The sequence below is a fragment of the Agaricus bisporus genome (genome assembly GCF_000300575.1).
Source record: "Agaricus bisporus var. bisporus H97 unplaced genomic scaffold AGABI2scaffold_7, whole genome shotgun sequence".
NCBI lineage: Eukaryota > Fungi > Basidiomycota > Agaricomycetes > Agaricales > Agaricaceae > Agaricus > Agaricus bisporus.
Window position 1 is genome coordinate 1,889,489 of NW_006267370.1, and position 27,787 is coordinate 1,917,275.

The 27,787-nt window shown below is 44.8% G+C and overlaps 8 protein-coding genes and 1 non-coding gene across 9 annotated transcripts; 2 read left to right on the plus strand and 7 right to left on the minus strand.

Annotated features, from left to right (window-relative positions):
- Positions 1-1,092: 1,092 nt before the first annotated feature.
- On the minus strand, positions 1,093-3,080 carry AGABI2DRAFT_179517 (hypothetical protein). Its single transcript, XM_006462879.1, has 5 exons — positions 2,852-3,080; positions 1,958-2,799; positions 1,789-1,906; positions 1,325-1,731; positions 1,093-1,262 (listed from the first exon to the last, which is right to left on the minus strand). Exons 1-5 carry the CDS (start codon positions 3,054-3,056, stop codon positions 1,182-1,184), a joined length of 1,653 nt encoding a protein of 550 aa, XP_006462942.1. The 5' UTR covers positions 3,057-3,080; the 3' UTR covers positions 1,093-1,181.
- Positions 3,081-3,150: 70 nt separating this feature from the next.
- On the plus strand, positions 3,151-4,221 carry AGABI2DRAFT_193997 (hypothetical protein). The gene is made up of 3 exons (XM_006462880.1): positions 3,151-3,164; positions 3,213-3,923; positions 3,971-4,221. The coding sequence occupies exons 2-3, from the start codon at positions 3,505-3,507 to the stop codon at positions 4,107-4,109; spliced, it is 558 nt and encodes a 185-aa protein (XP_006462943.1). The 5' UTR covers positions 3,151-3,164; positions 3,213-3,504; the 3' UTR covers positions 4,110-4,221.
- Positions 4,222-4,700: 479 nt separating this feature from the next.
- AGABI2DRAFT_t69 lies at positions 4,701-4,782 on the minus strand. Its single transcript has one exon. It is a non-coding gene; the product is annotated as a tRNA-Ser (tRNA).
- Positions 4,783-4,871: 89 nt separating this feature from the next.
- Positions 4,872-8,258, plus strand: AGABI2DRAFT_179518 (hypothetical protein; the record flags this gene model as incomplete). The annotated part of the gene is made up of 11 exons (XM_006462881.1): positions 4,872-5,319; positions 5,374-5,622; positions 5,679-5,827; positions 5,888-6,099; positions 6,153-6,411; positions 6,472-7,261; positions 7,313-7,498; positions 7,556-7,720; positions 7,779-7,882; positions 7,933-8,089; positions 8,146-8,258. 6 exons carry the CDS (start codon positions 4,872-4,874, stop codon positions 6,958-6,960), a joined length of 1,806 nt encoding a protein of 601 aa, XP_006462944.1. The 3' UTR covers positions 6,961-7,261; positions 7,313-7,498; positions 7,556-7,720; positions 7,779-7,882; positions 7,933-8,089; positions 8,146-8,258.
- Positions 8,259-9,429: 1,171 nt separating this feature from the next.
- AGABI2DRAFT_179520 (hypothetical protein) lies at positions 9,430-11,687 on the minus strand. Its single transcript, XM_006462882.1, has 7 exons — positions 11,234-11,687; positions 10,775-11,161; positions 10,647-10,721; positions 10,528-10,596; positions 10,369-10,479; positions 9,726-10,320; positions 9,430-9,671 (listed from the first exon to the last, which is right to left on the minus strand). The coding sequence occupies exons 1-6, from the start codon at positions 11,499-11,501 to the stop codon at positions 9,749-9,751; spliced, it is 1,482 nt and encodes a 493-aa protein (XP_006462945.1). The 5' UTR covers positions 11,502-11,687; the 3' UTR covers positions 9,430-9,671; positions 9,726-9,748.
- A 1,496-nt stretch (positions 11,688-13,183) lies between these two features.
- On the minus strand, positions 13,184-14,636 carry AGABI2DRAFT_119780 (hypothetical protein; the record flags this gene model as incomplete). Its single annotated transcript, XM_006462883.1, has 11 exons — positions 13,184-13,402; positions 13,474-13,501; positions 13,564-13,636; positions 13,689-13,696; positions 13,762-13,929; positions 13,991-14,121; positions 14,181-14,191; positions 14,244-14,273; positions 14,326-14,408; positions 14,461-14,563; positions 14,600-14,636. 11 exons carry the CDS (start codon positions 14,634-14,636, stop codon positions 13,184-13,186), a joined length of 891 nt encoding a protein of 296 aa, XP_006462946.1.
- A 1,630-nt stretch (positions 14,637-16,266) lies between these two features.
- Positions 16,267-18,234, minus strand: AGABI2DRAFT_179521 (hypothetical protein; the record flags this gene model as incomplete). The annotated part of the gene is made up of 12 exons (XM_006462884.1): positions 16,267-16,485; positions 16,647-16,719; positions 16,844-16,948; positions 16,995-17,011; positions 17,073-17,130; positions 17,420-17,468; positions 17,555-17,584; positions 17,692-17,720; positions 17,853-17,918; positions 17,961-17,995; positions 18,048-18,100; positions 18,159-18,234. 12 exons carry the CDS (start codon positions 18,232-18,234, stop codon positions 16,267-16,269), a joined length of 810 nt encoding a protein of 269 aa, XP_006462947.1.
- A 2,165-nt stretch (positions 18,235-20,399) lies between these two features.
- Positions 20,400-21,293, minus strand: AGABI2DRAFT_193998 (hypothetical protein; the record flags this gene model as incomplete). The annotated part of the gene is made up of 8 exons (XM_006462885.1): positions 21,236-21,293; positions 21,153-21,182; positions 21,086-21,096; positions 20,898-21,028; positions 20,670-20,837; positions 20,601-20,608; positions 20,476-20,548; positions 20,400-20,412 (listed from the first exon to the last, which is right to left on the minus strand). Coding segments are annotated over exons 4-8 (273 nt in total), but the record flags the coding sequence as incomplete, so codon positions are not given.
- Positions 21,294-24,048: 2,755 nt separating this feature from the next.
- AGABI2DRAFT_119781 (hypothetical protein) lies at positions 24,049-24,420 on the minus strand (the record flags this gene model as incomplete). The annotated part of the gene is made up of 3 exons (XM_006462886.1): positions 24,049-24,098; positions 24,155-24,296; positions 24,346-24,420. The coding sequence occupies 3 exons, from the start codon at positions 24,418-24,420 to the stop codon at positions 24,049-24,051; spliced, it is 267 nt and encodes an 88-aa protein (XP_006462949.1).
- Between the last annotated feature and the right edge of the window lie 3,367 nt (positions 24,421-27,787).

Genomic DNA, 27,787 nt, shown 5'->3' on the forward strand with positions numbered 1-27,787 from the left:
GCGACAACTACGAAGAATGGTCAATATGATAGAACGGGAAGCTCGAAATAACAAATCTACTCGGCGAGGGGTTTGTTACACTTTGGGCAAAAAGCATTCTATTATTAAGTGTAAGAATTTGTGATCTCGACAAGTAAAATGGACCACGTACATTAAAACGCATTATGGCCAGAGCAAATGGTTTCGAGGGGATGAGGATCGATGACCGAGGATGAGTGGTGTAGGCCATAACATATTATATACCCACTAAATAGCCTTCGAGCAGGAGGCACGGGGAGGTCAAGCGCAACGCACTTTAGTAGCATTTGCACAGGTTATGAACAAAAAAGAGTTCGGCCTTTCATAGTCGGACTATCCAGCGTGACACTGTAGGAGCAAACTTGTCGTCCATATTTAACCTCACTGTAACAGCATTGCTCTGAAGATATGGTTGAGTCATGGACGCATTCCTGACGGCGCAACCAACCTAGGGGATTGGTATAACTCGCAGCATCGGAGAATCATTCCTTATTGGCTTTCGGAAATAACGAATATTTCGTCCGACGCAGCAGCAGATAGCACTCGAAAAGGACCAACACCGGGCTGTGTCATGGAGGCGACTTGCTATTACTGCGTTACTGGATGAAGGTCTGGACGGTGGGTTGTTCACGGAGGTAAAAATTTTGCGCCTCCCCGCGCTGTTAATGTTACTTTCATGTAGTTGAAAGAAAAGCACATGCCTGTTTAGCATAAGTCCCGAGTGGGGAGCTCTTTCCGCCGTCGTTCCTCGAAAGGGTCCGAATTGCTGCTACTTGCTATCATTTGAGGTGGGTAAGGTCTGTGCATTCTCGATATATCCCGTACATTCAGAAAGAAACTGCAAGCTGTTTTGAAGAAACCCAACTTAGATAGCTGGTCTTCAGAGAGGGTTATTTTGAGGGTATATGCGCTAGGCTTGACACTCATTTCTCAGAGTCACCTTCACGAACTTCCGAATATGAGACGGAGAGTTTCCGTATAGGACGATCATATGGCCGGGAAGCCGAATTTGACCTAGGTCGTCGAAATGCAGTCTTAATAACGATAGCCACACTGACGGTCCCATACGCCTAAAGCTGGAAAAAATAGATTATTTGATACAGAATGGATACAAGGAAACAGAGAAAGTGAAAGAAGTGAGTGAAAGCGAGGCAACGATACACCTATTCCTTGCTCTTTTTTTCTTTCTCTTTCTTTTCTTTCTTCTTTTCCTTCTTTTCCTTCTTCTCTTTTTTCGGCGGTTCCTTTACATAGAAAATATTAATAAGAAACTAGTTTGACGATTCGGAAATATGAAAAAACGCACCTCTGTAGCCTCCTTCTCTTTCTTCTCTTTCTTGGCCTTCTTCAAAGCCTTTTTCTCCTCTTTCGATAGCTTGATCTTTTTCACCGAGGGTTCTTGATCCTCGTCATCTTCATCAACGTCCATATCATCACTTTTCCTCTTCTTATCCTTCTTCTTATCCTTCTTATCCTTCTTGTCCTTCTTTTTCTCCTTCTTCGGTGGCTCAGCTTCGAGTGTCGTCAAAGCAGGTCCACCATCAACGTCCATATCTCCTTCATCGGCAGAACCTTCCTCATCTAACGAGAGTTCTTCTAAAACCTTTCGTAGACCATCGGCACCTTTGCTTGGTGGTACACCATTATCGAAGAAATTGAGACGTTCTTCCACTTGACTGCGAAGAGCTTCACCGAATTTAGATGTAGGATGATCTAAAGTCAAAATGTAAATCATAAGGCAAAACGAAAAAATGTAACGCATCAACGAACCGGAGTAACAGTCAATACGAGAAGCTATTGAGCACTTGTTGGCAAGGAATCGAGAGATACGACCCTTGTGTTGCGTTTTTGCTCTACCGATGAAAGTGGAATGGTATAGAAGTCCGTACTAAAGTAAAGAGTGAGAAAATCAGAAGAAAAGGAAACAAGAAAAGCGCACTTTAGGAGTATTGCCCTTGGTTTTCAATGCTCGGAACAGTGCCTTCTCTGCGCCTAAAATTTGTACCGTACTCGCGGGGTACTTGCTAAGATTTGACAAGCTACCAGCATGACTGATCAACCGTGCACCAATACGTTCTCCCAACAACGCGGTTAACGACGGTGCTACGAGGTTCATTTTCTCGGACAGATATGAAATAAGGGATATGCGGTATTCAGTGAGGGAAACGACACGATTGGCGAAGGAGGAAATGTTGATCATATCCATTTCGGCTAAAGATGAACCCATTGAACCTCGGGCAGCATCGAGGACGTTTTGTGCGAGTGTGGAATTGTCGTCCAGGATCGCAGTCAACTCTGGTAACTTCTCCTCGTCTAACTTGTCCTTGTCACCGATGAACAACGCAGCGCGAGCGTATTGTTGGTTGTCCGGCACGATGCGGATGAGTTCAGGAAAATGGTATCCATACCATTCGCGGATTCGCATCGAGAATAAGTTGACGTCTTTGTCGAGTTGGTCGAGAAGAGCAATGGCTTGAATGATCATGTTATCGATACGGTTGACGTTGAATTTCAGTTTGGCGCGAGAGTAGGAGTGACCGAGACCGAGTTGAGCTTTGGTGATGTCGTCCGCCTGAAGACCCTTCAGGAGTTTTCCAGCGTGAAGCCGGATGCCTCGAATGAGGTCTTGAGCCTCTTCTGACATATCACATGAGATGTTGAGCTCCTGCTTGATTGAAGTTCCGAGGTTTGCGTCGGAGACAGCAAGGAGGACCTTGGACTTTTTTGAGGGTTTAGAGAGATTGAGTTCGAGGAGGTTCTTGAGATAGTCATTGAGAATACCTATATACAGCCATGATAAGCTTAGCACTGAGTCTAGTATATCCGTGCTCACCTTCCGAAACATCATTTGCGTTTTCGAGGGCCTGCGCGGCGTTTTTGAAAGGTGTAAAGCTCATCAGGGAGACCATTTTGCTAAACTTGCTGAGATCTCGCATCGACTCCTGCATACCAGGAGTCTTGAGCGCGATATTTTCCGCGAGTTTTGCCTCGAAAATGGCATATCCAGAGGCAGATTCGAAGAGTACGTGGGTGATCATGGAGGCCAGCGTCAACTTTTTTTTCGTCCTGCCAGAAAAGGTAATGTGACATGTTGTCACATTCTTTGTTAGAAAGTAAGTAGTTGCGGTAGAACAAGAACGTAGTCTGTGAGTCGAGTATTTCCTGGTGAAGTCGAGCTCATTTTCTGTCCACAGTACCACCCAGCAATAGTGTAATGGCCGACGGAGAATGTTTTGCGGCTACACCGTTGAGTAACTTGAGTTCCCCGGGTCACAGCAGCGTGGGAATCTCTGAGAGTCGGTCAAAAGCTGGCATTTGTCGTGTAAATGTCGTGTAAATGTCTTCCGACAGTCAGAGTTAGATGCAGGTCCTCTGCAGGGTCTCGCTCTGGCCTGGCGTGAGACTCAAATTGCAGGCTTAAATAGAGGTTACGTGTTGAGTCCAAACTTTCGACTTGACACTACACTCAGTGAACACGGACGCTTCATGGAGGCTAATTCGGCCACCACTTCTCCAGCTGATTCTGCACCAACAGACCAACGAGAGGTGCCAAACCCTTTGCTGTCGTTCCCGTCCTTTTTCTCGCAACAAATCCCCTCGTCTTTTCAGCTTCCCGCGCAATCCAATCAACCGTCGTTTTCCCTGCCCCATTTAACGAACCTTGCTATCCCTTCATTTACACCCGAGGCTCAGCACGGGTCGGGACCGCATTATCTGAACCTTTCTCAAGAGCAAACGGACCCGCAAGGACAGCAAACAGACCCACAAGGACAGCCAATGGACCTGTTTCTACAGCAGTTCCAGTCCCAGTCGCACAAGATCAACGAGCTGCTACAGGTCGTAATGATAACAATGCAGAGACAGCAGCAGATGACGGACATTGTTGTAAATACCCTTGTGCAGAGGTATGCTCCGTCCGCTACTTTACTTTTGTTGTTTAAATTAGCTACAGGAACAACCTCCTGTCCAATTACCTCCTGTCCGAGGTCCCAATTTTACGAGGCCGTTCGCAGGCAGACATTTACTGCTGGCTGGAAGGACTTGAGAATTATCCCCAGAGTCATGAACCCTCTCATAGTCGTTCCGAGTAAAACTAATACCGATTTAATTTCTTTTTTCTACTTCTATTGTAATGCCCGGAGCTCTTGCACATTTGCATGGGACAAACGTAACATTTACATAATTCCGATGTACTTCCGGGGTCAATCCATCTGCACGTCCTCCGCACCTAAGTGTCACCCAAAAATCAAAAACTACCAAGGTGGGGCTAGGAATCGGTAACACGTCTGCATGACAATTCGTTGACGAAAGGCAATAATCGTCGAGATCCGTCATGTACTATAGGTACCGGGACAATAAAATGACTTAAAAAAAAATAATCGTCGAGCAGTAAATTATGCCTCAGCTGACTACTAGTGCTGTCCGACAAGCGATAGATTAGAACGCCGTTCTATTTTTGTCGCTGAAAACCGTAATGCAATGTATTGATGATTTTGCCTAAGTAGTAGCTACTTATCGAGCGCTTGGGAACAAAAACATATGACTTCACTGAAAAGAAAAAACCAGCAAAGGAGGAAGCACTTGTACCTTTACGCATTGTCATCTTGTCACATATTTCAGGCTTAATTGTTGTCAAATGCCGTGTTAGTATGGTAGAAAAAGAACATGCTTCACAGGAAAAGCGACGCCAGCAGGATTCGAACCTGCGCCCTCAAAGAGGAACAGATTTCTAATCTGTCGCCGTAACCACTTGGCTATAGCGCCTTGGAGTAAATACCAAATAGTCCAATACAACAGTTACGAGAGCAAGGCGGGCCAAATTATGTTTATTATTGCTTATCCTTGCTACAGCTATGCCAGACGCCGCAATATTCCTGCAAGACGCGTGTCTTCAGCACAATTACATCCGTTCAAAAGACAAATCAAGTATTGTAGAGCGTCCAGAACGACTTCGTGCTATCAACATCGGCATCTCTGGCGCGCTTGCACGGTTGGAAAGTGTCGTAGCAGAAGAACCAAACAAACGCGAAGCAGACGGCGAGATTAACGAATTGACCGATGTTTTGGGCAAGATGCGTCTTGGAACACCCGCTGGTGATGTTGGCACCAGTATAGTTGAAATTGTGAAGAGTCAAGCTGAAATTGATCTTTTGAACCACGAAGCCGTCAAATTTATACACGGAGACATTGAAGGGGACGTCTATCTGGAGAATTTGAAGACATGGGCAAAGAATAGCTGGGACGAAATTGCGGAAGGCGGCTCGGAAATACCTCTGGACCTACCTCAAGGCGACTTGTACCGTTGGTTACCTCTGTTCCCATGATGATTGACATCGATCTGAAAGGTGTAGCCAGTATGCCCAGAGTCAATCAACGCGATTCAGGGGGCACTCGGGACAGTGTGCGAGGCTGTTGATAGAATCGTAGATGACCAAGATCCGATCAAACGCGCTTTTGTCGCAGTTCGACCACCAGGACATCACTGCGGGGAAGATACTCCTTCTGGTTTTTGTTTCGTCAACAATGTCGCGGTCGCTGCCGCACATGCGTATCTTAAACACAAGATCAATCGGATAGTTATATTCGACATTGATCTCCACCACGGTAGTTTTCCTTTTTGTTCGCTTCTTTTGTATTTGTTCATTGCCGCGCGACATCAGGAAATGGCACGCAATCGATCGTCTGGTCCATCAACGAGGAAACCTATCGCCAAACGCTCGAAGCTGAGGCGGGTGCACCAGAACAATCTAGGAACCGTCTTAGAATATACTATGGATCTATTCATGATGTTTTGTCCTTTCCCTGTGAGGTATATTTTCTACTCATAGATCGCGCCGTTGCACGGGCTCGCTGACAAAAATAAACTCAGGACGGTAATCCAGCATTGGTTCAAGCGGCTTCTGTTTCTATTCATAAAGCTCATGGTCAATACGTGGAGAACATTCACCTACAGACATACGAATCAGAAAACCATTTTTGGGACGTCCTATATAAGGAACAATACTCCAAATTGATTCTCCGTGCCGAAGAGTTCATAAATGGAACTGGCGGACCTGGGGACGATGTCTTGGTCTTTATCAGGTCAGATCTACTCGCTAAATATGATATCGCCACTCAGAATTTTGTATTTTTAGTTGTGGAATGGATGCTTGCGAACATGAGTATCCCTCGATGTCTAGACACAATCGCAAGGTGCCTGCATCCTTCTACCATCGTTTCACCAATGATGCTCGTACATTCGCGGGAGAATATTCTTCAGGAAAGCTTATCAGCGTTTTGGAAGGGGGATACAGTGATAGAGCGTTGATCAGTGGCAGTCTGGCACATGTATGCGGCCTGGCAGGATTGGACAAAGTGGACGAAGAGTGGTGGAATGTTGAAAACCTAATCGAGGTTTGCGTTCCTGTGCTTCCACGCACCTGAACAATCTTCTCATCATTTTTATCTCTTTAGCTTGAAAAGGCTACCAAGAAACGACGTGGAGGTAGACCATCCTTAAACAATCTCGAGCCCGATATTATTCCGAAATGGCTGGAACGCACCGTGACGATCTTTAATTCTCTGGAACAATCCATTACCCGTGCGTCTGGAAGTTCGATCCCGGCACCTCCCTCAACCCGTACACTCCGCGATCGAACGAAGCTCAATCAATCAAACAGTAGCGATAACAATCTGGGGCAGATAGAGAAGAAGGCACCCCGTAAGTCTAATGATGGGAATACAATCAAGAAGCTCGAGGCTTCAACCAAAGTCACCAAATTTAAACGAAAACCCCGGAAATCGAAAGAACCTGTGGTCACGTCACAGCCGGAGGATAAGGGAACAGACTCTCCATCCTCACCAGACTTGGGCGAACAGGGGAGACCTCCTGCACAAGGTCATAAACCAGTTACCAAAGTCATCTTGAAACTTGGGAAAGCTCCCGAGAAGGTCGATGAATGAATCCTATTTCTTTCTTTCTCTCTCTTTCTTATAGATCCCTCTGGTTTCGCCCACTATTATATTATTGAAGTAATATTACGATCGAATGCCTCTTGATTGTATTCTATATTGAAGAAAGATTAAATCAGATACCCATCAGCCCATGGACTGTCCACTCATAAACGCCGAGGAATACGGCTCCGCCTGCAGAAATCCATAACGTCCGTGGTACAACTCCAGCAAAAAGGGTACGAACACCCTCCTGTGCGTATATAGCTCGGAACCGGGTATACAATGAAGGCATTTTGTCTTCATAAGAATTCTAGGGTATGAATGAGCACAAATCGAATCCATGGAAGATGGCTCGACGTACTCGCATATCAAGCATCACACGGGTTTTGAGAACGTCAAGGGGTGTGGTAAGGGCAGCTGCGATTCCACCTGCTATACTTCCACAAACGGCAGCTTCATGCGCATATAAAGGTTTGCGTTTTGTTCTTTGAGATAGCTTTAGTTTGAGGAATTCGTAAAGCGGGAATTGGAGGGAAGTAAATGGAATCTATAGACAGCAGAATCAGGAAGGTGAAGATGTTATGGGACAACTAAGACTACTTTCCTCGCGCATAACAGTGATTCCAAAACCACGGTAGAACCCTTTAATTCCCTCATTTTGAAGAACGAGCTTAGCAGCCGCTAATGAGGACGCATGTGCCACGCCATATGAAGACGTCTGAGTCCTTGTTTTGATGACTTCTGTCGGAACACGAACCATACATGCAGCCTGTAGCAAAATTGATTCAAATCATCAATTTGAAATTATTCGAGATTGCCATTCTTACCACTTCACCAAAGGACGCTGAAATCATGTGGTTGACAGGAGCAAGCTCGTCCTTGAGTGGTAGAACCTTTTTCAACGTCTCATAGACAGAAAAAAATGCCGCAGCTATGTGACTGAATGTTAGACGGAAAACTATAACATCAGGATTTGCATACCTCCTGGGGCGCTCCCAACAACCACACTCCCAACGCCTTTATAGATCCCTCGAAATCCGCCTGCAGCAAGAAAGCCCTGAGATGACTGTAGCCTTGTTTTTATGGTATCTATAGGGAAAAAAAGGAGGTCGACAGAAGTCCCGGCTGTCCCTCCTGCCTACATGGTTCGTAATTAAGTGAACCCACAAGAAAAATAGAGGAATAGTACTGACAATAAGAGACTGCATAAACAAGGGACCCTGCTGCTCCATTTTTCCAAGTTTTCAGAGTGTTTCAGACTATGGAGGACACCGCTCGCATACCCGGCTGTCAACTTTAATGTCGGGCGGGGAAGGCAAGAAAAAGTTGTCACGTGCGATTGACGCGCACCTTGTCACGTGCCAAGTAGGAGTCAAGGCAGTTTGGGGCTCAAGAAAAGCTCATTGTTCTCTTCCCAACACCCAACGCCCAACATGCCCTAGTCCTCTCGCTGGGTATATGCTCTTCATGCTTTGTATCTCTTTTTATTCTGTGGGCAGCGTTTTATAAGTCACAATCTTCACCCCTGAATGAAGTCATTCCATAAAAGTCAAGACTCAAAACTGCTCAATTTCTAATATCCACTGCCGTTAGCATTAGGTTTGTGAGTTCTACTTCTGATTTTTTCAATATCCGTTATGCATGTTTTTTGATATGTCTTACAGAGTTTATCATTTCATGTAGCCATAGCCAAGATCCGTTGCAGATGAGTGGCTCAACGGATGAAAGCACCGAATTTTATCCGCATAAATCCACGTAAACCGGCTCAGTGCGCCACCACTTTCCACCCTAACGTTAACTTGCCAATACGGTATGGTTCATTGGTCGACGTAAATCCTATCTGGATCATTTGACCAAACCAACACGTTGGTTTGAGCTACCTTCAAATCAGAAATGTCAAATGTCCTCGACTTTCACGCGCATATATGCATGTTTTTCCATAGCCTGCAGGTCAGCGAGCCTCAATCAACCTATACACTTGATAAATGGTACGACTATATATCCGGCACGAGCTTATCCAGAGCTTCCAAGAATCGCCAAGCGGGTCATGGGTGTTTCTTCATCACCTTACTCCAACATGCCAGTTACTTCTATATTTAGACTGCTTCTATCGTCACCATCTGACGGACCGTCAGGAAGACCAGCAAAGCGTGTACTCGTTTTCACCAATCTGCGTGCGACTACCGACCAAAATATCGCCAGGACGAATCGACAGCCCCTTAGCCGATCGCACCTTCTTCGATCTATCAGACTTCTGGTGGTTGCTCTAACTTTCTCGTTTCCTTGCCTGTTCCCATTCAAGCATGCACGTTACCCCATTGCACTACACCCCGTACTTGTGCGTAACTCTCCGCATAACTCGGCTATTGCAGCAATGCCGAATTGCCGTGATCTGACCAGTACCTTGTTGGGCGATCACAACTCACTGCCCACGTTTTCTATGGTTTCTTTTTACAAGATTCGCTTGTCGATTCGAATGTTCTGATAAAGACTTGGGATTACTATGACAAGAAAGGTCCAGACCGACATAATGTCAAAGTATAGGTATGTAATACATGAATAAGCAAATACGGTAATATCGTGGAAACAACCCCAGGTTTCCGAACGTATCCAGAACAGAAGACTTACAGTGGTATGCATAATGAATGAAACAAAGGATGATGTGCTAGTTGTACATTTGCGTGCAGTTCAAGGAGAGTAGTGAGTGGGCATATATAAATCTGATTGCTCGTCAACATCAACTAAGGAGGTTTCGCAGGGGAGGAAGAACTTACTAAGAAATTGAAGTTGCTTGGGGTCAATTCTTCTCGGGTGAAGGGTCATCAAAACGTAGTTCCCAGCGAGAGTTGGTCGAGTCTTGCGATAGTGACTTGAAAATCCTTCTTCCCCTTAGCATATCGATACGTCGCATGCCGCACGATTCGTTGTAAAGCGGCAGACCCGGACTGTCTTCGCACCTCTTTTTGAAAGCCTTTTCGCACCATTGAAGATAATGGCTGCCAATTCGCGCCTTTTCTTTCTCTGTCAAGAGTTCGTGATAGACCTCGAATACCGCACGAAAAATGTCGATGCATCGTAAGCCCTCAAGACGTCGAACATGGATCGGCCACAAGATAAAGTGCTCAGGAAACCCGCGGGGAGGGATGCATTCAATGGTCATCTCGGTCAGCACTGTATGAAAAGACACAGGAATAGTTGCCTCCTTTCTCGTTATTGGGCTGAACCACTTTTCCCGCCACACCCGAACGGCCATATCTTCACTCCGTGGATTGAAGCCGGCATCGAAATAAACCAGCGGCATACCCTTCGCTTTTCTGGATTGAAAATCCACTAGAGGCCAGCTCAAGGCGATCGCCTCTCCCTTCATAGCTACTAAAATAGTTTGAGAAATTGGCCTACAAGACTATCTCATCTTACCTTCGTTTACGATGGCCGATACGTATTTGGGTTTGTTGGGGTATTGGGGAGGGGTAGGCCTTTGTTGTCCGGTGAGACTCAGCTTTCTTGACCGATTCACTTGACCGACATCTATACAGATATTTAATTTCAGGTGTGACCGAAACCAGACATCCTTACTTGAATGCTCTAGACCAGGTCCGGTAGGTGCCCATCGTGAGGAAGCATGACGTTCAAGGGCGGGCGGGACTATAAGTATGGTGGGTAAGAAGCACGAACACTGCGAGATATGAACGTACGCAATTCCTGCTTTTCCTCTGCTGTTGATCTTTGACTCTTCCCTTTCTTGAGGGCCGACTTGAGTGGCGCTGGCGCTTATGGCGTCCGTGATTAGTGTGTAGATGAAACACGATCAAGTGCTCCTCACCTGGACGTTGCTCTGGTTGGTGTGCTCTCTCTGGGGGCGTCATCGACACGGGCGCTACCTGCTTCATCACGGACGGATCCATGTATCTCGTACTGGGTCTTCGGGCCGATTGCTTCATTGCTGGATGCTCCACATATGTTGGTTGGGCTGGCAGTCGCTCTACCACTGGCGGATCCACATACTTTGGCCTATGTTGGGTCGGCGGTATCTCTGCCACTAGCGGATCCACGTATTTCGGACTAGATCTTAGGGTTGATGACCTATGGATATTGGGAACACGATCCACAGGTCTCTGTGATGGGTAAACGTTGTAAACGACTTCCCCAGGTTTCATTTGTCTCGCGTATACCGGATCGTATGGTGGATGCCCTCTGCGCATCATAACATCTAGTGATAACAATGGTTTAATGTCGCGCGCTTAATGGCGATCGCGTACGATATGACTGCAAGGGATCATACCATCCTCCTGTTTCGACATCGATACTGTCCTCAAGCGAGGAACGTATGCACCGTCACTCCGATAACTAGGCCTCTGCGCCTGGAGAGGTGTTTCCGCCCGTCGATCAGGTATTAGCCGTCCGAAGAAGGGCTTGAAGGATTTCGCGAAAGCTTTGGGTTGCGGTGGCGGCGATCCAGCCCAGCTATCAGCGTCTGGGAGGGGGGCTAGCTGGATCTTGGGAGTGGTGGGCTCGCCACGAGAAGCTTTGGTTTTGCTCCTCTTGAACATCGTGAATCGTAACACAATCGTGAAGGGTCGTATACCGCAGTGGTTAGGCTTGCGGATGAGTCGTAGGCGCCGATCGACGTACGCACTGAGAGTAATCGAGAGCGGGGGTGACCTGACCTCAAGGGCGGAGGGTGGCAGGCTAGCAATGAGCACAGGGAAATGAAGCGGAATGAAGGCGAGGGGTGGTGAAGGATGTATTTACCCAGTCAATGCCCTGGGCTTGTGACCTTGGTAGCCTAGGGAAGAACCCTCAAGGTCTCCGCAGTGCGATATGTAGCACCTTTATGTGCCGAAGCAGGAGAGCAAGCAAGGCGTTGGGCACGAGGCATTAGCAGCCTGCATCATGGACTTCATCCGGTCAGCCTTCCGGGGCGGTGGCCAATCGCTTGCCGTATGTCATTCACGTGACCTCGAAAGGGAATTGATTCAATTGAAGTTACTCGTCAACAATCAGCGACCCAAGTGAACTGATAACCCGTCACTTTAGTATGTGACTGGGATAAGTTTTTCAAAACGGTAAGTGGATACGAACTATCTGATGTTCTGGTCACAATATAGGAACACTGTAGTTCACGAATGCTCTAGCAAAACCCAGCCTCCTAAACATGAAACAGGAAAACAGCTTCGCTCTGATACGATCATTGGAGAACTCTGACGGCTGATCCTCATGTTATGCCTTCCACGGTATGTTTCTAAGCCTCCTCCTTCCCGTTTCCACAACGCCCCAGATTGTGACTTCTAGAACACCTAGCCGAAATGACCAAATAAACCATCATGACATTTAGACTAGTATGTTGCTTATTCGTTTTCTGAAGCGTGACAATTTTTTTTCACTAGCCATAGAATTCGTGACCCAATTGCGCATAAGATCAATTCCTGTTCTGGCTCCAATTATTTCGCTTATGGTCAAGAAGTTGATTTGGTCCGTTTCCTAACCCAGGTAATGTGGACGTAGTGCCGGCTAAGCAGTTTAGACTGGTCTGCATGTTTGTGAAAAAGGACCGTTCATTTTTGTAAGGCGTTCATTCTTCGCCATGCCTTTATTAACGGTAGTTTGATGGAGATTCACCGCTAAGCCTAGGGGAGGGGGCTCTCCTATGAATGTTTTTTTTTTTTGTGATAGCGGGCCCATTTCTCTACTCGGATGAAATTGTACGCTGGCGACCAACTTTGAAAAGACCTCTGGAGCGGCAAATGTAGCGAGTAAGCCAGTCATTGTCCCGATAAAGCATGACCGATTATCAGATAAAGTACGCATCTCAAAGAAGCACTTCTGCCTCTATCCAGAAAGTGATGATTGATCCATCTCGACCTTCTTAGTAATGGATCGTGTCAGACATTGGAATGATTGCCAGCTGCCCATATATATATATCCTTGCAAGGTTCGACTACGGTTATTAAAGATCCACCTCCAGTAGTCTATCTCGTACGACCACAAGAAACGGAGGTATGCTTTGATTCGGGTGTCTTAAGTCGCGGTTCACAACTTGCGTAATTTTGAAATTTAGAGTCGATTGCTACATGATGTCCTTTCCGTAGGAGGAGATATCCGGCAGGCTGGAACCGTAGAATCGAGGCAGCGCTGATATACTGATCGTAATAAAGTTCATTTAAGATATACATAAATAAAATCTAAGAAGCACGTGAGGGAGGAAGATATCTTCCATTCAAAGCCAACACTCTCAACCGCTACTCGAATCATCTTTCGTAGCTTCCGAGACTTCAAGAACTTCAACCGTACTTCTCGTTTGAGGACTTTCCAAAGTCGCAACGTCTCCTTCCAGAGTTGCTTCTCTATCAGGTGAAAACACTAAACTCGAAAGTTTTTGTCCATGTCCCGTGAGCATGCTCTTTGTGAATTGCAATCCTGCTTGCCGGATGTTTAAAGTCAATCGGGTGCCCTAATAGAAAAAGAAAAAATGCTCGATGAATAATTTGAAAGATATGCAGGAGTTGGGCTATGATTCCGTACGACTATGTAGTAGGTTATTCCAAGCCAACTGATTCGATCGTAATCAGTCAGAAACTCTGATAAGCAAAGATATGAGAAACAGATGCGTACGCTTCCCAGTTTGAGCAGGTGAGCTCGCGAGTAAGCCGTGTCAATGTGGCTGCGAATCCGAATATACTGAGAGCTGGATTACATGTTATTTATCGAACCAAACAAAAGTCTGATTAGTGCCTTACCGCAAAGCCTATTGATTACCCAAGACATTCAGCCACTTTGAAATCGCGAATGGTAGTGCTTGAATATACGCACGGGATATAGAAGATAGTTCCATCACGATAAAACACATATAGAAGCGGAGCAGCTTGTCGTATCTGAGCCCAACCATTTCGGAAGTAACTCCCATTTGCCTGGAGACTTCGATACAAACCGAATAATAAAAGGATTAACTCCAAGCTATTGCTAGTCAGTCTTGTGGCCCTATCCCGAGTTTGAACTCAGCTATTTAGGTAGATAGGAGAGTCATGAAAAAGAGACGTACCATACCACCGTCGGAGATCGATAATGGTGAAGAAAGTTTCCTGGCCTCAATTGGCACCCTGGGATAGGACCTGGTGAAGCAATGAATTGTTGCAAATTCACCCCAGCGAGCACATAGGCGTATGTTGTGCTCTATAACAGTTCTGTCATTGAGCGGCGGCAAGCGTCAGCAAAGTTATTTACAAGCGTACCATCAATTCCACTGAGCAAAGCTAGTTAGTCATGACGGAATACAAGAAAAACGCATCATTTACCAGCGGTGGCTAAAATTAAGATGGCTGTCACTGGTTCGGTCCATGAGAATTCAGTCTCTCGAAAGGGGAAAATAATGCGGACCTGATTTGTTATTTCCATAAAATGCACGTAATCGCAAAACGAGGAGAGTCTTGATTACAGCAGTATCAACGATCTCAAAAAGACTGATACTTCTCAGAAGAGTTTTGGATTGACCAAGGAAACTTGAACACTCACAAGCCAGAAACCCACTGCCGCACGAAACATCTAGATAAGCCCTCTATTATTACAATTTTTTCGAAATTTGTGAGGATACCCACAGCTAGATACTTTTCATGGGCTACTTTATTCAAAAGTTTAGCTCGAGGTTACTCACCGTAGGTGTCTGAGGTGGTATCAGATATGCTGTTCATCCGTATTGACGCCTTTTCAAACGATAAAAGAATCTTATGATTTACCGACAAAATTGAGTCTGCAACCGACGCTATTTAGCCTGAAAAATTCATATGACACCGTAATGCGAATGACTCACACAAAAATGATGATCCCCGTCAGCTTGATGAGGAGGTAGATCCACTTGACCAAAGTTTTCTGTCCTCTGAAATACGAAGCCTCATCAGTGACCGATTCATTTCATATCAATATGGACTTCAGTACTTGTAAATGTACTCCAGCTTGAATATAATTAAGACCTCGATACTTTGAATAAAATTTTGAAAACTCTTACCTCCCGATTGAAAAGAATCAAAGAGTCGTATACAACGACTGTAATTGCGGCCACTTTAAACAGATTAACTCGCACACCATACCATACTAGAATTCATAGAAACTTACCATACGTATATTTCACAGGTATAGCTTGGGAGTATGCCCCAACAATTTCACTTTGAGTATATCCCTGAATTGACATCCTTCTTTCCTTCCTTCCTCCTCGACGACAGTTACTGATCTAACAGGAAAGGAAGCTGAGATTTGGAAATAATGTGATAATTTCTTCTCGTCCTTTTATGTGTAACTGTCTCTGTTCCCAAGATAGCTTCATGGCTCCTTCATTTGTATCAGATCCACTTGATACTTTCACGGTGGCGTCCATCAAGCTTATTTTGCTTTCAGACCTAGAAGTCTGAATTTGATGACGGATTAGATATCAGGTCAAGTCGGGAATGCTAGTCGGCGCAGTTGTATTACCTCCCTAGCGGCCATGTATACCATTTTTTGAAGTACAGAAGATAACACCGAGGAGCCTGGACGGTCGCTGATGCAGTCAACGACGTGACCAGCCCTGACCGTGTTCAACTCCAATGAATGCACACATGGCACATATATGAAGTAAAATACTTGCATAAACACGAAAGAAATTATCAGTATATTTTTGGAGGTCTTTGCAGGAAGTAGGTGTTTTACTCGGTGTAGGATTCGCTATGAAACATTTCAAAAACAAAGACAATGTTTGTGCCTTAGAGGTAACAACGCACCTCAAATTTTTTTTCTATTGATCGGCGACTGAGCATTGATTGTTTCATCAGGTTTTATCTTACTTTGATTGATCAAGAAGCATGTTCATATGATGAGACGTGGTGCCAACAACAAACGAGCAATTATCATTGTTGCGGAACCTTTGGAAAAGTCGGCACATCGTGAAGTGCATGATGCAGATCTTTGAAATAATCTCTTGCTTGATGGCATGCCGAAGTTGTGAAAGTTCAACGCGCCTCAGTCATCAAGGTATGCCGCGAAACGTCAACGAGCGTGGTCACAGTCACGAAAGTAACACTTCTTACCTAAGCTACGCACATTACACAGTCTTCTTCGGCCTGTTCGGCCACCGCGGTTTCGATTCCGCACTCCCACATATGTAGCTACACGATTACTACATGATCTCCCTTCCGTAGGAGGAGATATCCGGCAGGCTGGAACCGTAGAATCGAGGCAGCGCTGATATACTGATCGTAATAGAGTTCATTTAAGATATACATAAGTAAGATCTAAGAAGCGGGCGATGGAGAAAGATATCTTCAATTCAAAATTAACCTCAAAACACTCTCAACCGTTACTCGAACCATCTTTCGTGGTTCTTGAGATTTCGATAATTTCAACTGTACTTGTCGTTTGAGGACTTTCCATAGTCGTAATGTCTCCTTCCATAGTTGATTCTCTATCAGGTGAAAACACTAAACTCGAAAGTTCTTGACCTTGTCCTGTGAACATGCTTGTTGAGAATTTCAATCCTGCTTGCCGGATGTTCAAGATCAATCGGGTACCCTAATAGAATTAGAAAAAATCCTTGATGAATATTTTGGAAAATATGCGGGAGTTGGACTATGCTTCCGTACAACTATGTAGTAGGTTATTCCAAGCCAACTGATTCGATTTTGGCCAGTCAGAAACGTTGATTATCAAAGATATGAGAAACAGGTGCTTACGCTTCCCAATTTGAACAGGTGAACTGGCGAGTAAGCCGTGTCAATGTGGCTGCGAATCCGAATATACTGAGAGCTGGATTATATGTTATTTTATGAACTGAACAAAGGGATGATGAGCCTCGTCTTACCGCAAAGCCTATTTCCCAATGAATCCAGCCACTCAGTAATCGTGAAGGGTAATGCTTGAATATACGCACGGGATATAGAAGATGGTTCCATCACGATAAAAGATATATAGAAGCGGGGCAGCTTGTCGCATCCGAGCCCAACCATCCCGGAAGTAACTTCCATTTGCCTTGAGACTTCGACACAAACCGAATAGTAGAAGGATCAACTCCAAACTATTACTTGTAAATCTTGTCGCCCTAACCCGATGTTAGGTTCAGTTATTTAGGTGGGAAGGAGAGTCATGAAAAGGAGACGTACCATACCACCGTCGGAGACCGATAACGACGAAGGTGGTTTCCTGGTCTCAACGGGCAGCCTGGGATAGGAGCGGGTGAAGAAATGAATTGTTGCAAATTTAGCCCAGTGAGCACGTAAGCGTATGTTGTGCTCTATAACAATTCCGTCATTGAGCGGTAGCAAGTGTCGAGAAAGTCATTTACAACCGCACCATCAATTCCACTAAACATGACAAATTAGTCATGATAGAATACAAGAAGAACAACGTATCATTTACCAGCGGTCGCTAAACACAAAATGGCTGTCACTGGTTCAGTTCATGAGGACTCAGTACTCAGTCTCTAAACAGAGGGTAAAGGGACACGGACCTGATTTGCTGTTTCCATAAAATGCACGTAATCGCAAAATGAGTAGAGTCTTGATTACAGCAGTATCAACAATCTCAAAAAGACTGATACTTCTCAGAAGAGTTTTTGATCGACAAAGGAAATTTGAACACTCACAAACCAGCAAACCACTGCCGCACGAGATACCTAGATAAGTCCTCAATTGTTGCTATTTCTCGAATTTCGCGAGGATACTCACAGCTAGATACTTTCATGGGCTATTCTGTTTATGAATGAAGCTCGAGGTTGCTCACCGTGGGTGTTTGAGGTGGTATCAGATATGCTGTTTGTCCCAATCAACGTCTCAATCAACAAAGGAATGCAATAATTTTACCGAGAAAATTGAGCCTGTAAATGACACGGTTGGGTTGAGCTCGGATAATATTCGGATGACACCGTAATGCGAATGACTCACACAAAAATGGTGAGCCCCGTCAACTTGATGAGGAGGTAGATCCACTTGATCAACGTTTGCCGTCCCCTGAAAAACGAAGCCCTCATCAGCGACCGAATACTTTCATACCAATGTGGACAACCATACTTGTAAATATACTCTACCTTGAATGCAATTAAGACCTTGACACGTTGAATATTTTTTGGAAACTCTTACCTCCCGATTGAAAAGAATTAAAGAATCGTATAGAACGATTGTAATTGCAGCCACTTGAAACAGATTAACTCGCACGCTATATAACCCATGCTAGATTTCATAGAGACATACCATATGTATATTCCACAGGTACAGCTTTGGAGTACGCTGCAACAATTGCACTTTGAGTATATCCCTGAACCGACATCCTTCCTTCCTTCCTTCCTTCCTCCTCGTTGACAAGAGTTACTGATTGAACGGGAGGGAAAGCTGAGATTTGGAGGTAATGCGATTTCTTATTCTCATCCTTTTATGTGTAAACGCCCTGTTCCCAAGATAGCTTCCTGACATCGCTCTTCTGTCTGTATAAGATCCCTTTGACATTTTCACGGTGGCGTCTGTCAAGCTTATTTGCTTTTAGACCTAGACGTCTGTGTTTGGTGACAGATTTGATATCAGATCAAGTCGGGAATGCTAGGCCGATGCAGCTGCATTACCTCTCTAGCGTCCACGCATACTTTTGTTTGAAGTACAGAAGATAACACCGAGGGACCTGGACGAGTCACTGATGCAGTCAACGAAGTGACTAGCCCTGACCGTGTCCAACTCCGGGGAATGTCCACATGGCACATGAATGGGGTAAATCACTTGCATACATGCGAGAGAACTTGTCGGTATTATTTTTAGAGGACTTTGCAGGAAGTAGGCGTTTTACTCGGCGTAGAATTCCTTTGGAGATATTTCGAAAACAAAGTCAACATTAGTGTGTTAGAGGTAACAACGCACCTCGGATTTTTTCTATTGATCGGGGACTGAGTACTTAGCATTGATTGTTTCATCCTACATTGATTGATCAACAATATAGAAGCATCTTCATATGATGAGACGTGGTGCTGACAACAATCGAACACTTATCGTTGTTGCGGAACCTTTGAAAAAGTCGGCACAGCCTGAGTGAAGGGCGTAATGGTATGCCGAAGTTAAGGTCGATGCGTCTCAGCTATCAGTGAAGATCTGCCACGAAAGAAACAAGCTTAGGAATTTAATCACGAACTTAAGGTAACACGTCTTACCTAAGCTACGCGTATTGCACAGTGAGTCACAACTCTTTTTTTCTCATTGCCCACCCCAATACGACACTCCCATTCTGGATCCTTGCGTTTGTTTGGATAATGGCATAGTCAACTATATTATAGCGTTCTGGTGAGCCCTCCAGAATTCGCCGCTTAGACTCGATGACGTCGCTCAGGGTGGATCACTTCTCTCTCGCACTCATTCTTTGGCAGTATTCGACGATTCATGTATTTCATTAGCTTCTTGAATCCTATTCCCTTGTGCTTAAACTGGCTTGACAAGGATCAATTGACCTTATCAGGACTCGGCATTGATTGATGGAAAAGATATCGAGAGTTACTTTGGGTCTGTTTTTACAAGTACTTAAGGACTCGAAGCCTTGTCATGGGCAGGAACAGAAATATCGGTTACACGCTGTTACACGGCCCTGCTGTGCCAATCCTAAAGCCTTTGACAGTTCCGTCATCGGAGTTCTGCCAACAGGGAAATTGCCGACAATTGGCAGAAACCCCCTGGACCCCTCTTTGGGAAGAACCTCGCAGATGATATGTTGACTATGAGAACTTGTTTTATCCCTCTCATGCCCACCCAAGCCGAGGAAGGATATCCATAGTCGCTGCAATCGTCACTTGCTGTGGTGTAATCTGCAACGGATTCAACTGAGATGTCGAGCATCACACGGGCACTCGAGCTGAAGCTGCGTAGCAAAAATTCAGCAGAACTTCGAGCTGAGAAAGTGTCCTGAAAGTTGATCTGCAGATTTAGCAAAGAACTCGACCGCGTCATCCAGACTGACCCGGCTAATGACGTAGAGTAATAGATACCGGTGAGTGATGAATCAAAACGTTGGCGTTGCGCGTTTGAGGAACATGAAGATCATGGGAACATATATCATGAGCAATTATGTCAAAATTCGATCGCTTATGGATGTATGCAATCGAAGTGAGAGAAAATCGTGAGGGATGGAAGCCATCTTCCATCTGAATCCAAAAATAGGCCACCCTCTATCGTCACCAGAACCACATTTTGTATTTCTCGAGATTTCAAGGACATCCAGCATTACTCGGTGTTCGTGAAATTTTCGAAGTCACGCCATCTCCTTCCGTAGTTGATTCGTCGTCGAGGTGAAACGGTAGAGTTGAAAGTTGTTGTCCTGTGAGCATGCTTGTTGAAAACTTCAATCCAGCTTGCCGGATGTTCAGAATCAGCCGCGTGCCCTGATAGAAAGAATTCCTTGGTCAACAATCTTTTCAAATGTATGCAGGGGGTGGAATTGTTCCGTACGGCGATGTAGTATGTTATTCCTAGCCAACTGGTTTAAATTGAACCAATTAGAAGGTTTGATTATCACGGACATTGAAAAACATATGCTTACGCCTCCCAATTTGAACAGGTAAACTTGTGATCAAGTTCCATAACGGTCGCTGTGAATCCGAATATACTAAGAGCTAGATTACTTGTTATTAGTCGAGCTAAGCAAGAGTATATTTAGCATCTTACCACAAAGCCTATTACCCGAAAAACTCAGAAATTCGGTTATCGCGAAAAAATGTAATCGAACATACGCACGGGATATAGAAGATCGTTCCATCACGATAAAACACATATAGAGTTGGAGTAGCTTGTCGTATCCGAGCCCAACCATCTAGGAAATAACTCCCAGTTTCCTTGAGGCTCTGATACAAACCGTACAGTAAAAGCATCGATTCTAAACTATTACTTGCCAATCTCGTAGCCCTATCGCCATACCAATTACTTTGAGTAACGATTCTGAGCTATAACAAGAAGAAGACGAACCATATCACCATTGGGGATTGAAAGCGATGAAGATTTTCTTCTGATCTTAATGGGCAACCTGGGATAGGGGCTGGCGAAGCAATGAATAGTTGCAAAGTCCACCCGGTGATCACATAAGCGTATGCGGTACTCTATTTGCCCGCATCAATAGCTGGAAGTAGGTTTCAGAAAAGTCGTTTGAAGCATACTAGCAATTCCGCTACACATATCGAATTAGAGGTCTTGAGTTTCAAGAAAGGGAAATGTATTACTTACCGGCAGTCGCTAAACATAATAGAACCGTCACTGGTTAGGTTGGTGAGAATTAAGAGCATTCGAAAGAAAGAACAAGTTCGGACCTGGTCTATTGTTTCCATATAAGGCACGTAAGCGTAAGACGAGTAGGATTTTGATTATCGCAGTGTTGACGATCTCAAAGAGGCTGATTTCTCTCAAAAAAATTTAAATCGACCAACGCAATTTCAATACTTACAAACCAGTAAGCCATTGCCGCACAAAACACCTAAATAATGTGTCAAATTTAGCTTTTGTATTTCATGAAGATCCTTACAGCTAGACATCATATAAGTCATTATACTCGAAAGTTGAATGAGGTTGCTCACCGTTGGTGTCTGATTTGGTATCGGATATACTGTTCGTCTCAATCAATGCCTCCTGAATCAATGATAGAACGCTATTATTTTACCAGCAAGGTTGACTCTGCAACGACACGATTACGCTCAGATAATATTCAGGTGGCGCCATAACACGAGAGGCTTACACAAAAATGGTGAGTCCCGTTAATTTGATGAGGAGGTAGATCCACTTGATCAAAGTTTGTCGCCCTCTGTAAAGCAACACCCGTCATTAGTGAGCGAATCACTTGTCATCAATACCGGCAAACGTACGTGTAAATGTACTCAAGCTAAAGCCAAAAAAAATCGAGGAATTGAAGCCACGACATAATGAGTGATTTCTTTAAAAGCGCTTACCTCCCGATTAAAAAGGATCAGAGAATCGTATACAATGACTGTAATTGCAGCCACTTGGATAGGTTTAGCTTGGATACCAGATAACCCGCGATAATGCTCATATAGACCCACCATATGTAAATTTCACACTCATAGCTTGAGAATACTCCGCAACAATTGTACTTTGAGTATATCCTTGTACTGTCATCCTTCCGTCCTTCTCGTCGACCACAGTTACCGATTGAGTAAGAAAAGAGAGGGTTCAGAGGTTAAGCGATTTCTTCCCGCCATCCTTTTAAATGCTCCACCCTCGTTCGCAAGACAGCTTCTTTCTCCGGTTTCCTTTATATCGGTTCCGTAGTTACGACTTTCAGTGGCGTCCCTTATTTGTTTTCAGACCTTGGCAGCGTTGGCATTTCGTAACTGATTGGGGATGTGACCGAGTAAGGAACATCAATACAAAGGCCATGGAGTCACATTACCTTTGTATTAGCCCTCCAACTGCCACGTATACATGCACGGAGTGGAAAAACGCACGCGTCTTCGTTTGGACCACAGAAGATGACATCAAGCTAGTCAATGAACTAGTGTGCCCAGATCATGTACAACTCCGAAGAATGTACACTTGCCACAAGAATGGGGAAAACAATTGCAGACAAGGAACCAGTATAGTAGTGTGAATCAACGAGTGATAAGCGTGACAAGTCTGACCGTGACCAGAAATCCAACAGAAAAGTCATCAAAGAAGATTCCGTAATCGTGATCAAGTTCTTCTCGACAACTTAGAGCCGCCCTGATAGAGGATCTGTAGAGGACTGACAAGCAAGAATAGGGTTTTAGTGAATAGACACTTCTTCGATTGCCTAGGCCGTAGTGTGGGACCCCCTTGCTATCAGTGCATGAAGCGGGCACTGTGAAACATCACTTTCATCCGAATTGGCTCTAAGCTACGTATCGCGGTTACAATCGACTGAGGGATCTGACCGCACATACAAGATAAAATTGACGCCGTGCCTTAATACCCGGCGTACTAGATTTCGTACATAGTCAACAAACAGAGCGAACTGAAGGGCAACGTTAGTGCCGTAGCAGTGGTAACGCTCACTTCAGATTTTTCATATAATCGAGAACTAGTCTACCCTGCATTAATTCAACTGATGGGACAAATAGTTATTGATTCTCGAGGTGAAGACAGTGTTTAATGTTATCAACGATCAGACGGTCGTTACGGTACGGCTAAGGAGGGTTAAGGTCGACATAGCCCTCGTTGCATATGTACCAAACTCGTAAACGGTCGGGACGAGAGGTGATTATATATGGGATCAGGAGTCGGCGTTGACCCCTTTATTCATATTAGGGGTGTTATAATGCGGTCTAATAACCATCAACCGGCCATGTGAAAATGGCGTGAACGCCAGCGTAAATCACGCCGGCAGCGTAGTGGCAGCGTAGGCTAGCGGAAGGCCAGCGGAAACTAGTGATCGGCATCCTCTCAAAAAGGGGGATGCCGATCCTCGGCGCCGGTAATCAACCTGAATGACCCCTGCGGGCCTCGGGCACCCCGCCCATTGATAAATATATTATACGATTGATGGTGGTCCCACAGTAAGAATACAACCATCATATTTCCAATTATGACCATTTACAACGGGCTGATAATTAAATATATTATGTATATGTCAATATATTAGAACTGAACCCCCCTCAAAAAACATAGAATGTTGATTGTAAGACTCCGCTAGCGTACCCCACGAAACGGCAGCGTAAACGGATCATCGGCAGCGTTGATCCAGCGGACGGCAGCGTAACTCTAGCGTGAAAATCATGTTACGCTAGCGTTACGCTGGAGTTTACGCTGGAACTACGCCAGCGTAAAATGGCGGAACGCTAGCGTAAATGTACGCTACTCTACGCTACGTTACGCTAGCGTTCCGCCATTTTACATAGTCCCACCATCAACAATCTGCCAACCGAGACAGGACGGCTACTAAAGGAAATAAACCCACAACTTCTTTCATCAGAAGCGGGAGGTTCAATCGTTCCGATTTGGCGCAATGTTTACAAAGATATGTAAATCAATCTTGCCTGAACTTCTTAAATCAAGTAAGAAAGATAACGTATATATTCAATTGTTTCGAATGGAACCGATTTTTCCGCACTCGTAATGCGAACGAATCAAGGAACTAAGTTTGTCCACTTGATTAAACATCTGCTACGTTTTGCGACCCCAATTGAATCTCGAGCGCCATAGCTAGTCAAGAGAGCAAGCGATGAGACCGTTCTGTTGTAAAGTTTGCTCAGATGCACAGTCTCTCCAGCCAACAAACCCTAATAAATCGCGAGGATGTATATGACTGAAGCCCAAGACAAATGCGAGGAATGGAAGCCGTCTCCCGTCCGAATCCAACAAGAAATCATTCTCAACCATCACCAGAACGGCTTTTTGTGTCTATCGAGTTTTCAACCGTACTTGTCGTTCCCGAAGTTCCCGAAGTCACAGCACCTCCATCCGTACTAGTTGGCTCCCCATCGAGGCAAAATGGCAGACTTGAAAGTTGCGGGCCTGTGAGCATGCTCGTTGAGATATTGAATCCAGCTTGTCGGATATTCAAGATTAATCGGGTGCCCTAATTAGAAAAGTCGCTCGATGAACATTCCTTTAAAATGGAGAAGGGTATGGAAGTGTTCCGTACGACTATGTAGTAGGTTATTCCAAGCCAACTGATGCGATTGTAGCCGGTCAGAAAGTGTGGTTATTGTGGGTATGTAAAACAAATGCTTACGCTTCCCAATTTGCGCAAGTAAACCTACGACCAAGTTGCATGACAGTGGCTATGAGTCCGAATATACTAAGAGCTAAATTATACGTTTATAGCCAAACTGAACGGAAATATAACTAGCTTCTTACCGCAGACTCTATTACCCAAAATTTCAGCCATTCAGCTATCGAGAAAAGAGTAACATTTGAGAGTACGCACGGGATATAGAAAATCGTTCCATCACGATAAAACACATATAAAATCGGAGCAACGCGTCGTACCCGAGCCCAACCACTTCGGGAGTAACTCCCAGCTTCCTTGAGACTCTGATACAAACCGTATAATAAAAGAATAAGTTCGAAACCATTACTCATTAATCTGGTGATCCTATTGCATTGTTAATTTCAGTTTGCAAGTCGAAATTGACATTTTACAGGAAAGAAAAAAAGGGACGAACCAAACTATCGTTAAAGATCGATAGAGTTGGGTATGCCTTCCTCGTCTTAATGTACAACCTGGGATAGGAGCTGGTATGGCGATGGATCGTTGCATATTCAGCCCGGTGAACATAAAAGCGTAAGCTGTGCCCTGCAACAATCGCGTCAATGGTCGGAGGCAGGGATCAAAAAAATCGTCTAGTAGCGTACTATCAATTCCACTAGCAAAACGTATCGGATTAGACGTGATAAAAATGCAAGAAGGACCAGGCATTACATACTAGCGGTTGCGAGACATAACATTGCTGTCACTGGTTCGATTTATGAGAACTTAGGTCGTTTAAAAGGAAAAAGAAACACGGACCTGATTTTTTGTTTCCGTATAATGCACGTAATCGTAAAACGAGTAGAGTCTTGATTATTACCGTATAAACAATCTCGAAGAAACTGATAATTATCAGAGGGGTTTTTAAATCGATAAATGTCATTTGAGTACTCACAAACCAGCAACCCATTGCCGCACGAAACACCTAGTTAAACTCTCAACATCCACGGGTTTCTTTCGGATTTCATGGAGATGCTCACAGCTAGACATTTCCATAAACCATTCTGTTTAAAGAGTAAACACGAGGTTGCTCACCGTTGGTGTTTGAGGCGGTATCATGAATGCTATTCGTCCCGGTTAACGCATCTGCAATCAAGGATAGAACATTCTTATTTTACCGACAAAATTGAGTCTGTGAAAAATGTAGCTCAGCTCGGATTGACATCGTAATGAAAAGGCTCACCCAAAAATGATGATCCCCGATAGTTTAATGAGGATGTAAATCCATTTGATCACAGTTTGTCGCCCACTAGGAAAGAACAAGTCTATCATCAGCGACCGAGTCTTCGCTTGCAATATGGGCGGCCGTACTTATAAACATAATCTAGCTTGGAAGACGGAAAAAATAAGACGTAGACATATGAGTGGTTTTTGAAAAATCCTGACCTCTCGATGAAAAAGGATCAGAGAATCATATATAACAATCGTAATTGCAGCCACTTGAGACGCTTTGGCTTCGATACTAAATGTCCCGCAATAGATTTGGAGCTCACCATATGTGTACTCCACAGACACAGATCTAGCATACGCAGCAACAATGGCTTCCCGAGTATATCCCTGAACAGACATCCTTCGTATTCTTTCAGGCTCCCTCTCTTCTCGTTGATAAGAATTGCTGACTGATTGAAAGGCAAAGGAGAGAGGATTCGGAGGTCAAGCGAGACCTTCGCCACATCCTTTTAAGTATAGACACCCCTGTTCCCAGGAATGCTTCTTTAGTATTTTCGCAGTGGCGTGTGTCTGAATCTGTCAACTATATTTGCTTATATGGTGGGCGTTTACGTTTAATGTGCGGCCGAGTCGGGACATCAATATGAAAGCCGTTCTCTGATTTCCCTTGCAAGTACCTTGGTATTCCCACCTCCAGATGCCACGTATACTTACACGGAGTGGAAAATGCACGCGTCTTGCGTTTGAATCATGGAAGACGGCGCTAGTCAACGATTTGGCGTGCCCAGATCCTGTCCAACTCCAAAGAATGGATACTTGCCACAAGAATGGTAGAATAAATCGTAGGCAAGGTATTGGTGGTTTTAGAATGGCTCCGAACGAGAGGTGCATGGCCAGCCCGTGAGTGGTGCCTTGCTCGGCGTACTAGAATTCGAAGCCAGAACGACCATGACGCTAGTGCTGCGGTAACGCTACACCCCAGATCTTTTTTCTATTGATCGAGGCTGGGCATGGCAAAGGCATGGAATATTTCACACTACATCGATCGGCCGAAAGCATCGTAACGTGATCAGACTAGCAAATTTAAGACTGACAGTGGTGTCGTCAGCTATCAAAGAACTGTTACGGAAGTTTTGGAGAATACCGTATATTTCGCCGGTTGTCTGTGCGAGCGTCGGGCATTTTTCCACTTGATCGACTAATACCTTGCTAATACCTCACAAACCCTACGAACCGGACAAGGTTCGTTGATTAATCTCTGGAATGAGTGACCCTTGAAGCAACGTGCTGGAATAGATCGTTGTTAGATCGATTGATTGAAAAGGAATGAAGTTGCTATTCCGCCGAGCTGCGGTCTCGTTTGGGTAAATGAAACGACCCTGATAATAAGTCTGCCACGAGTCTTGATGCCCCCAGCGGAGTCGAAGTCTCGTAAGATGCTGTTTCGTGGGTTCAATCGTGGGCTTCAATGAATCAGCTGAAATTGTGCAATCAACTTGAGGTGGATGTGATCATCGCAGGACCTCGCGCAAGTCGGATGGAAATGGCAAGATGCCGTGAACTACAGCATACGTGAGTCAGCTCTTTGTAGTGCGTCGTGTGCTTCATTACGTTGGAGCGGTGATGAGCTTTACAAAGGCCAGAGAAGTTGCATAGAAGGACTGGAATATTATCACGAGGCTATGAAAGCCGGACGGATCCGGATGCCGGGCCCAAAACGGACAGAAAATGAACACCTCAGTCGGAGTATGCCGGGTTTCAAATTCGGACGAATTCACCGGGCCACATGAGGGCGAGGTCATGTGATCCGGTAAAGTGAATTATTCAATTGACTTCGAGGAGTCGAGGACTTCGCTGAAATGAGATTGTTTGATGACTGCTACGGGTAACGGCATCTTGTCTTATCCCGTTGTACATCTGAAGTGATGCAGTGAAGTCCTTCAAGTCACTAAAGTGGTTCGAGATTCTC

Coding starts and splice junctions, on each gene's coding strand:
- AGABI2DRAFT_179517 (XM_006462879.1), bottom strand. CDS start 3,056: ATGATCACCCACGTACTCTTCGAATCTGCCTCTGGATATGCCATTTTC. Junction 1,907..1,957: donor CCAAGGGCAATACTCCTAAA/GTGCGCTTTTCT, acceptor TCTTTACTTTAG/TACGGACTTCTATACCATTC. Junction 1,732..1,788: donor TCGTATTGACTGTTACTCCG/GTTCGTTGATGC, acceptor TTTTGACTTTAG/ATCATCCTACATCTAAATTC.
- AGABI2DRAFT_193997 (XM_006462880.1), top strand. CDS start 3,505: ATGGAGGCTAATTCGGCCACCACTTCTCCAGCTGATTCTGCACCAACA. Junction 3,924..3,970: donor GTAAATACCCTTGTGCAGAG/GTATGCTCCGTC, acceptor AATTAGCTACAG/GAACAACCTCCTGTCCAATT.
- AGABI2DRAFT_179520 (XM_006462882.1), bottom strand. CDS start 11,501: ATGTTCAAGAGGAGCAAAACCAAAGCTTCTCGTGGCGAGCCCACCACT. Junction 10,480..10,527: donor ACCTGGTCTAGAGCATTCAA/GTAAGGATGTCT, acceptor ATATCTGTATAG/ATGTCGGTCAAGTGAATCGG. Junction 10,321..10,368: donor ATCGGCCATCGTAAACGAAG/GTAAGATGAGAT, acceptor CTATTTTAGTAG/CTATGAAGGGAGAGGCGATC.